This window comes from Corapipo altera, unplaced genomic scaffold, assembly GCF_003945725.1.
Source record: "Corapipo altera isolate COAL_440 unplaced genomic scaffold, ASM394572v1 0, whole genome shotgun sequence".
In the NCBI taxonomy this organism is placed as follows: domain Eukaryota; kingdom Metazoa; phylum Chordata; class Aves; order Passeriformes; family Pipridae; genus Corapipo; species Corapipo altera.
In genome coordinates this window covers 85,268,920-85,279,232 of record NW_020884872.1, presented here as the reverse complement: position 1 = coordinate 85,279,232, position 10,313 = coordinate 85,268,920, and the positions used below count along the sequence as shown (strand labels likewise).

Here is a 10,313-nt window from a genome sequence, read left to right as displayed (position 1 = left end):
GGACCCAGCTATTTACTCTCTATAGTTGGCATTGCCAGCATCAACATTTTTGTTTCAGCTCCACATCAAAATTCACGTGGGTGTAAAGCTTTCCCAGACACAGAGCATGAGCACATGAGCCTCAACATTAATGAGGGAATTGATTAAGCTCTGCTGCACGTATGTGTGTGCAAGAGTGTGAGCATAAGTAGCAATTATAGCTCGGCAGTACGCTGAAGTGGCTGCTCCATTGTCACCCTCAATGTTTGTTCGCTTGTAACTTTCCTTAAAAATATTCCTTTGGGATTGAAGTGTGTTCTGCTTGCCTTTGATTCAAAGGTGACTGAAGAAAATTATAGGAGTGGCTTCCGAGTTACAGGAGCCCAAAAGGAATGCAGTTCCTCCTGCACTCACCCTGCTGGCATGGTGCTTGTGAACTGGCAGGGAAGTGAAATGAATGACAGAACCCCCTCAGAAGTGCCCAGAGAAGGATTCTTATCAAATGCTGTCTCCTGCTAAGTCTCACAAGCCAGCCTGCAATGATGGGGAGAAGTATTTGGCAGCAAGGCTCTAGTTTTCAACATCAAACTAGGGGGAAGGAATGAGTACAAGTGATACTAGCTGGGACAGGGCCACTTTTTTTTCCTGTATGATAGACAGTCTCCAGAAATTTTAGAGAAGTGTATGGGTGCACTTATCATGCTGGTAAAGCTGTGTTGTAAGGTTTGATTTTCCTGTGCAGTTTCTGAAACAAGTTGCTGTGAGAGTGCCCACTGCCAAGAAAAAAAACGCGGTATGAAAGAGCAGTAGGAGTGCATTAGGAATTCTCGCTGATGGGCAATGCATGGAAGACACAGAGAACAGCAGGCCTCTTGCTCTTCAGAGGTGTCAGTGTGTGACAGTTCCACTGGGATGTGTGAACAAAATGTAAGGGAGCTTGTTTCCTTCCTCTCTCACACTGGAAGACATTTGTTGCATGCATTTGTCAGTCAGGTAAAAATCCTCCTTATAGTGTTAATGACACCATCAATTTTGCAAGGTGCAAGTCTTGTGTCAGGCCAAGGAAAAGGTGTTATAACACATAAACGAATTCAGAAACATCATATTTGTTTTCCATACCCACTTTGATACTCTCATATGGCATGGGAGCTCCTACCCAGATATTCTGCTCCTAAGTGAAGGCAGTAAAATTAGTTCTGATTGTTCCCCTCCTGTGAAATGGTACTGACTCATTTTTCTCCCTTCCTACATGCTTTTCTCAAGTCAAAATTACGTTAGCTCTCGGGCAGCTGCTTTCTTCCTTGACAAAGTCAACTTCCTTTGGGGGAACAGAACAGCAAGGGGCATTAATTACTAGATAACTGGAGCTGCATGAGAAGGTGACACAAGCTGCAGAGCTCAGAATAGTGCATATGAGGAAGGATGTTGGATATTGGCATTACAAAAGAGGAAGTGTGAAAGGAACAAAGAGAAACATGAAAGCTGTCACTATTTCCAGAAAGAGGGAAGAGAATTAGGAAAGAGATCTCTGATTCACCATGGACTTCAGGAAGTTGGCTTTATCTGCAAGAATAAGACTTGGACTAGATGTGAGGAGAGTGAGAAGCTTGAAGTAAAGTGGGTGATATAAGAGGACTGCAGAGCAATAGCTGAATGTTCCTGTTTCAGCGGGAAAATTCTGGATAGGCTCAAGGTGGATATTTGGATGGAAGAGGGTGATGTATTTGAAAGAGGAATGAACACGGAATAATGATCATTAGGAAAGGAAGGAGCTGAGTAGAAAGTGTTTGAAGGATCAGAAACGTAATTTCATACAAACTGGATACAAGACGAGCAAAAGGAAAACCTGTGAACAAGTGCATCTGGAATAGTGAAGAGGGGTATCAACTAAAACGTATCCTAACTCCATTGTGGTTTTTTATTATTTTGCAATATTACAGCAGTCCTCAATAATCATTTTGCCTCCTTTTCTTCCATGCATGCAATCTGGCCACTTTGAGTACCTCTGCTGACACATGCCTGGGGCTGCTTCATTGCACTGTGCCACTAACAACTGCTACTTTAACTGCAACTTTTCTCCTTCCCAGTCTCTTTTTGTTTATCTCCTTAGAGGTGACACTGGAAAAAAATTCATTATTGTCCATAAAATTATTTGATGAAGTTGCTATGGTGACACAAATTATATTGATTTCTTACTATAGTCACAGAAAAGAAATATTGGGTAAATTATTACACTGGAGTTAAATGGGCAGATTTCTACTAAGCTGGGCAAATTTAGGCTACTCAAAAAATTCATCACTAGCCTTAGATTGCTGCATATGGTCAGTCAGTGGCCTGGTTCTAGCCATGCAGCTGCTCTGGAGTTCTACATTGCCAGAGGTGCATGAAAAAATGGACCATACAGTGGCCATGGACACGGGCAGATGTCATAGAGAGCTACGTTTGGGAAGCTGGTGTTTTCTATTTCCTGCTGTCTTGTTCTATATCTTATGTCTCTAACTCAGATGCTAACTTCTTGGGGCTGACATCAAATTCACCTTTCCTGAAAAGCTGGGGAAAATACTATAGCCCTTAAGAGTAAATGAAACTACAGTGATCCTTGAAATGGGTCATGTGAAACATCTGGATTGTAACAGGTTTCCAAATCGTTTATACAACACTGATAGACTGTTTCCCAACCTTATGGATGTGGCTTCTCTGCCTCTGCTTTCCCTTCCCATTACCTTCTTGCCCCATCACTCTTACTATTCCCTTGAGCAGTTCCACTGTTCCAGCCCTATTTCAAACTTGTTCCCTCTCTGCAACTTCTCTTCCCCAGCCCTGTTCACTTCCCAGATAATGGTTGATGGGTTTTTTTGTTGTTGTTTCTGTTAGGACATATGCCCTCATCCTTGGTAATGAGCCTGTGACAGTTTATTAGCATGTGCTCAGCTTTGTGTCTCACTGGCTTTGTGCCTCAGAAGGGCTGATTTCTAATAGGCCTGAAATTCAGCCCAAACACCTGTTTTAAATCTGAAGCCAGTTCTGATTAATAGTGCCCCAACCCACATGTCTCCTAATTGCATGCGATAGTGTGAAGTGTGGAGGAAGGGCATGGATGCCAGCAGCACTGGGAACACCAAAGCACCCAGGCAGATCACAGGCATTACAGTGTGGCAGGCACCTCACCTAGTAGAAATGACAGTATTGCAAGAAAATTATATACGTAATAAATTACAGAGGTCATGCTGAGGCAGTGTTTTCAGTACTGCACAATATACATGGGAAGAAACAGCCCTGTCAGCTTGTTTGTCCTTCCAGGATAGCTGGATGCCAGTGAAATACTGACAATTTTGGGGAGCTTGTGAACACAAGATTCAGCATTTTCACAAGAGCTGGATCCAGATTATGGAAGAACTTTTCACAGGATAAAAGAATGTTGTTTAAATTTGCTGCTTCACTAAATATAGGACTCCTATCTGCATTAGTTTCTCTTCAGATATATACTCCCTTCTTTCATTCTTGAGCACACCCAGGCACACAAACAAAAACAAATGAGTTATAAACTAATCAAACTTGTTTTCTTCAGGTTGGAAAGGAAAAGAAATAATATTTTGATTTCAATTTCCAAATCTTTGGGAGGTGCTCAGATATTATCTATCACAGAGCTTAAAGCTCCTCACTGGAATGGTATCTAGTGGTTCCCAAGCAATTAAAAAGCAACAATTACCAAAATATATTTTCCCATCACTTCTATCTCCCATTTCTGCTTATGAACAAACATAACAAGCAGAATTTTTAACTGTGGAGTAAAACTGTGAGGTTTCTGTGCGCATGAAGGGCTGTAAAAAAAAGCAAAATTTATTTTTGGTTTTGGACCTCTAAGACCGAGGTCACTTTTTGTTCCCTTAGGGATGAAATATTTTGTCCAAATCTGGTCTCAGTAACTCCTAGAGTCACAAGCTTCCTCTGTTTGGATAGTTTCACTGTTCCTGAAGAAAAAAATGGGCATCATCAGAGAATGATGATGAAGCCTAATTTACTTAGGCCTATTCCATGGAATTTCTCCAAACAGGAACTTGGGATGTTGAAATCCAGCTCCTAGCTGAAGTTAGCATAAAAATACCAGCAGTGTCAAAATTGTTTATATCTCTGATTTACCATATAATCTAGAATAAGATGAAAAGATGATCACAGCAATGTGTGTTGCTGTATCAGTAGCCTATAGCAGCCTCTCTGTTCTCATGGTGGGCAGCTCTATGCTAAAGCTGTCTTATGTCAGAGTCCGCTGCTGTATATGTCAGTGATTTATTTCCCCAGCATGGATACTTGGGACTCCAAAAGCCGTTTAGACAGAGCCAAGAAATACAAGTACAACAGTATTTTCAAAGAGCTTGGCATTATGAAGGAAGCAAGTTCTACATGTGCAAGCCCTCTTTACACACACACACACAAATGGCATTATTTGGCTTCAGTTTTCGCCAGATGTCCTTCCTCTGACACCAATTTTCCTTGTGCATTATAAACAGATAATCCTACTTATATGTCCAGTCAAGCAGACAGAGCTCAGTATCGTTTCAATACTTCTGCTCTTTAAGTTGCCTAATAAATATTTCATTGGCTTCATGGATGAGGGACAGTTACAAGACAACTCCTCAGGAAGCACTTCTGGGAGAGGAAGAACTTTTGTCTGCTGGAATCCTGTGGTTTTGCTGTATTATTTGCTGCAGTGTGTTTGGGATGGGGGAGAAGAGCCCTGTTGTAAGGAGTAATGGAAGTTGCAGATAGGAGGGAGGCTGGGACAGCACTTTGGCAATGCACAGTAGGAGGTGAGGACTCCAAGTAGCTGCTCCTCACTGTCCACCACTGGGATATAGGTAACCATGTCTACAGATGTAGGTATCAGGCTTGGAGAATGCACCTGAAGGAACAGTTAGCTGACTTTTATGAACAGAAACTAAGTAACTTCGTACAAAATCCCTGGCTGCCAAGGACAGAGCCACTGACTAAGTCCAAGAGCCCTGAGAAGTATTAGCAGAATAGCAGAACAGTGGGAGGCCAATAATGAAAGACCTGAGAACCACCAATGTTTTTATGCTGGCCGTGATGTACATTCAAGACATTTCTGGGGAGCTTTCAAATAAAAATAACTCCGAATAGAAGCCCGATCACAGCAACCAGACGGCTCCGGACCCCTCGCTGCCTGCGAACAGATTTTTTTTTTTTTCCCCTTTACGCTTTCCCTTGCCTCAGGTGACACCGAAAGGAGTTTCCACAAAAACCTTTCAGGCTAAGAAATACAAAATTACTTCCTTCAGGGACGGACCCCCCCCCACACACACACATACACACACTCGCTCGACGAAAATTTTATCCTGCGCTGAATCCAAATAGGGCCCCATCGACCCTCCCCAGGGGAGCGTGCCCCAGGGAAGGGGATGCCAGGGGGAGGTGATGCCATTGGGAGGGACGCCAGACGGAGGGATCCCGCCCCGGGAGGGGATCCCGCCCCCCGAGCCCCTCAGCGCTGGGGGGGGCGGTGCGTGTCACGGGGCGGGGCGCCGGGCGGTCACGTGAGGCGGGAGAGGCCCGGCAAGGCCCGAGGAGGAGCTCGGTCGCCGCCATTTTCCTGCGGCGCCCAGTGCGTGTCCCTGTCCCCGGCCGGGCGGGCGCGCAGGGGGAGGGGACGGCGGCCGGGGGAGGGGGGCGGGAGGAGGAGGAGGAGGAGGAGGGGTCCCTGCTCGGGTGACAGGTCCGTCCCTGAGGGCGGAGCGGGGGCCGCCTGCGGCACGGCGGGGTGAGGAGCCCGCGCAGCTCCATCCCTCCGGCGACTCCTCCCGTCCCGGCCCCTGAGGAGGGAGCGGAGCCGCGCTCGGTTCCAGCGCCGCCAGCGAACCCGCCATGTCCGGCCAAAGCCTCACCGACCGCATCACGGCGGCGCAGCACAGTGTGACCGGTTCGGCCGTCTCCAAGACCGTGTGCAAGGCCACGACCCACGAGGTCATGGGCCCCAAGAAGAAGCACCTGGACTGTGAGTACCGGGCGGGGACGGCGGCCCGGGGGCTTTCTGCGCCGAGGAGAAGGGCTGTCCGGCCTGTCCCGGGGTCCCGCGGCGGGGCTGCCCCCCTTCCCGCCGGCCTCGTGGGGACGAGAAGCCTCCTGAGGCAGAGGAGCTCTGTGTTCCAGCATCGGGCTTTCCCGGAGCGCGGGGGGGTGGGATCGGGGACGTGGCGATGGAGAGCTTGGGAGAGGCTGTTCAGTGTATCTGCTCTCCATAAGGGGCCTTGCTGGCTCTTCCCTATGCACAGGGCCCTGGACAGTGTGAGCTTCTGAAGGACAGGACTTGCCTTATACCCCTTCCTTGGGAAGAGAGAACCACGGAGGCCACGCAGAGGAATGGGCTGCAATTTCCTTACAAATTGATCTTATTTGTGTCTTGCTAGGGGCAGCAGTCCCCCATTCTCAAGAGGATGTGCAGGAGTTTCAGGAAGGAATAGCTGATCAGTGATCTTAATTCTTTTTCAGGTAGTCTACTAGGAAAAAAAAAATCCTTCTCTATCAATCAGGTAATTCTTCCACATAGGGAAATATGTGAAATGAGTGCTTGAGGGGCATATCTCTCCCAGTAAGGATGTTCTTCTAGTTCTTCTTTCTAGTCTGTCTCATTCACTTGGGAAGATGGATCTAAAAGGACTTCTTTAGAACTTCGGTACCTGAACTTAACATCCCATACAGGGACGGGCCATTTTTCAGCTTCTGTTAAAAATAAATCGAAGGTGGGAAGGCCTCAAAGGTTTTCTATCAACTCCAGTCCACCCAGGTGATTATGAAGAGAATGATGAACACCAAAGTTCACATTAGTGTATCTCCTACTAAGCTGTAAGGTCACAGGACTGAGGAAGTTCTTGGCTTGAATACCTGATTATCTTGCATCTGTTTATTCTAGGCCTTTTAAGGGCACCCCCCCTTCACTTCACCCAGTATATAATGAAAGATACTGGATAGAGATGTGTGTCTGTGCCTTTTGTATGTGTGCTTTCTCCTTTCCTCCCACCCACATCTGTGAGGAAAAGGTTGAGTCTTCATGCATCTTGAATTTGTGCCTTCTGAATCGCTCTGTATCCAAATGAGAAGATCAGATGACAGTACTAGGATTAATTGTGCTGTAGTTCTTTCTTCTTTCCACCAAAATGTGTCTGCATTAAAGGTTTAAGAAATTCTTGTTCTGCAAGTACCAGAGAGGGATGTGATCAATTTTTTAGGGTAGCCCCAGAACAGCTGCCTCTGTTTAGTTCTGGTATTCTCTCATCCATTTAATCTCTTGTGTGAAGATGGTAGTAACTGAGTGACTTTGTTATTTTTGGTGAGCCAGGGGTGTTAGAACACTGAGGAAATCTTTGGGCGTTAAATAACTTACTCTCATGTGGAGAAAACACCTTGTCATATGGCTTATGTATGAAATTGTGATGTTACTGAATTTCACACAGCAGAAGTGAGGCTTTCTGAAAAACAAACTTTGTCAGGTTTAGCCTGTAATAGTGCTAAAAGTATAGTTTCAGTAATAAGGTGTTTAGGAGCTGAATTATTTAGTGGCAAAGCTTTATGAAAAAGAACATCAATCTAACCAGAAAACTGCTCTGCAGATTGGGGTGGGTGGGGGTGAGTGTGTGTGTGTGTGTAAGTAAGAGGGTGGTGTTCTGAGCAGGGCTAGTAGAGGACAACCTAATTGAGACCTCCAGGATGCTGCTGCAGAAGGATGCCTGGACTTCCTTAGAAAGCTGTCTGGTAGTTGCTGGATGAGAAGACCATTTCTGTGTGTCCTTTTTCTACTCTAGATTGTCACAGGTTCTAATTTCTGCCTCTCTCTGAGAATTCTTTTATCAGAGCAAACCAAACTTTTTTTTTTTTTTAATTAGTTTTACTACTAGTCCCTTTTTTTTTTAGCAGTTAAAATAGATCATGGGTAGATAAGTTTTGTATGCTGCCCCTAATATGTTTGTTAGAAGTCTCTGTTCCTGGCATCAGGAAATGACACATGGTCTTGTGTTTTGAACATTTTCTTTGTTCATACCCTTTATGGTTATATGTTTAAAAATAAATATTTTTTGCCCAGGCTGTGACTCAAGCCCCACCTCTGAATTATTTGTACATATCTTCCTTTTACAACAGTTTAACTAGGTAAGTCCTATGAACTGACATCTCACCGTGAATGACAGTTAATATACCAGTCTTCATAGGCAGCATGGTGCTTAAATATTTTTTCTGATTATTGTTTATTGTGGTAATATAGTTAAAACTTGCTTTGTTGTGTCCTGGGTGAGTGGATTAGCTGAGTTTTCCTATACTGCCCTGTAATGAAGTCTTAGTTTTGTGGCATTTTCTGTGACCATGACACGCCTTGTTAACATGGTCTCTGTATTTATTGTACAGATCTCAAGATCTCTGACTGTCCTGTTACTGAAATTCTTTCTTCATTAAGCTTGAGCTGTCATGAACACGTTTAAGTAGCTCAGCCTCATGTTAACTCATATAAATGAGGGGAAATCCAACAGAAGTACTCGTGCACATGATTATTCCTGTCCTTATTTATCTTGCTCTTGACTGTGTATGGAGATCCAAAACTGAAGTGCTCCCTGTCCTAGGTTTGTATATTCCCTCTGTATTTCCCTCAGTGACAGTTATCATAATAATCATCGCAGGTAAAAAGGCATTCTTTTCTTAGCCAGTAATGTTTAAAATATAATTACTTCAAAGAATGCTCTTTCTCTCCCATTACAAAGATCAGTTGCTTGTTTGGTTTGAGGGAGAAAGAATTTTAGTGGACGTGACTTACGATAAGGAAAAACAGCATGTTGAGGTTGTATACTTGAACTCACAATATTTTGGTTTTTTTTGTCCTGTTCTGAAAGTCCAGCCTTTCAGCTGGGATAAGGATGCTATTTGGTAACCTAGGTGCTGCTTTTGTAATGATGAATTCCTTGTCTTACAGAAATCAGACAGGTTTAATGGTCTTGGAACCCTGAAAGCATAGTTCATGAAATTTCTTTTACAGAAAACCCAGTTTCACTAGGACTTTGTCCTAGTTTTCACATCTCTCTGAGCAGTGAGAACTCTAAACTGGTTTGTGGGTTTAACTTGCATGCTGAGGTTTATACAACCCTTTCTTTCAAGTTAGCTTTTTGTTGCCACGTTGAGTGCTGTAGAGTGATGCTAAGAACAAGTGGTTTTGTTTGTTTGAATATAAATGGTGCTGGAAAACTTGTTGCTAGGTTTCACTCCTTTTTTTACATGATTATGATGGGGAGGTGTTCTTGTGTATGTATGTGTGGTGGATAATTAATATTAGGAATACCTGAAGATACCTAGTTAATGCCAAATAGGAAATGTTGCTAGGTTGGTTCAGAGAAACTGCTGTAGCTGTGTTACCTCAGCAGCATAAAAGTGTTTGTGTGCACGAGCATGTTGTGGGGTGTACTTCAGACAGCTGTGTTGTGATACACACTTAGGGTTGGGTTCTTCAATGAGTATGGCATAGTGACCCTATCTGCTGGTAGCTAATTGAGTGGTGCTCTTTAAAGGAGAATGTGGATGGATGGCTTGGAAGGAAGTTGTGATGCTGTAATTATCCATTCTTAACAGGAAATCTCTCTAATTATGCCAGAGTGTAACTTCCTTGACTTCTTATTGTGAGGGAAAATGTGTATTTTTAAGCAAGACAGTAAGCCAGAACCCTGCCCTGTGTTGGGTAGATATCTGTGAGAAGCTGTGTAAGTGAAAGTAAACTTAAGGGAGCTTGTTGGGAACTTACTTCCCCAGTTCCTGGTGTCAACTGTTTTGATTTTTGTCTAGAGGCTATTTACTAGCACAGATAAAAGTCCAGCTAAAGATTTGCTTCATGTCTGTGCTGGGGACAGCTTCTGTTTCAAAATGAGATGGTATGAAGAGGGTAGCTTGTAGAACTGAGGGATAAGACCATTGCTTTTCCCTGTATCACCCAAGGGATTTGTAAGAACGCTGGGAAAACCAATGTCTTGAGTGTTCTCTTGCCTTTACATGCAAAAGTGTAACTGAGTTGTTTCAGTGATGTGGTGAATTAACTCCTTGTGTCTGTGGATACTTCTGTGTTCTCCAGTAGAAACAGATTATCCACGTTCCTTTTGTGATCTTGTGGTACTTCAAGAAATTCATATTTTGTCTCTGGTTTTGGTAGAATTACCTGAAGTTTCTTGTGTCTTTGCTTCCCATTTTATAGTTGACTTAAATTTCTGGAGGCAATCCATTGTTATTTTTGCTTAGAAATGTTCTGTGTAACTGTAATTATTTCAAATCCAGATAATTGCATTGTTACAACTTTC

General features: G+C 43.9%; 1 protein-coding gene across 9 annotated transcripts in view; it reads left to right on the top strand.

Annotated features, from left to right (window-relative positions):
* The first annotated feature begins 5,587 nt into the window (after positions 1-5,587).
* Positions 5,588-10,313, top strand: part of PICALM (phosphatidylinositol binding clathrin assembly protein) — a 67,280-nt gene continuing 62,554 nt past the window's right edge. For 8 of the 9 annotated variants that reach the window (XR_003530784.1, XM_027663036.1, XM_027662952.1 and 5 more), the window contains exon 1: positions 5,588-5,989. Coding sequence is in view for 8 of the 9 variants with exons in the window: in XM_027663036.1 (XP_027518837.1) it covers positions 5,860-5,989 (130 nt within the window). In the remaining variant the exon portion in view is untranslated. The remainder of the gene's footprint in view (positions 5,990-10,313) is intronic. The other variant, XM_027663118.1, reaches the window with a different exon arrangement.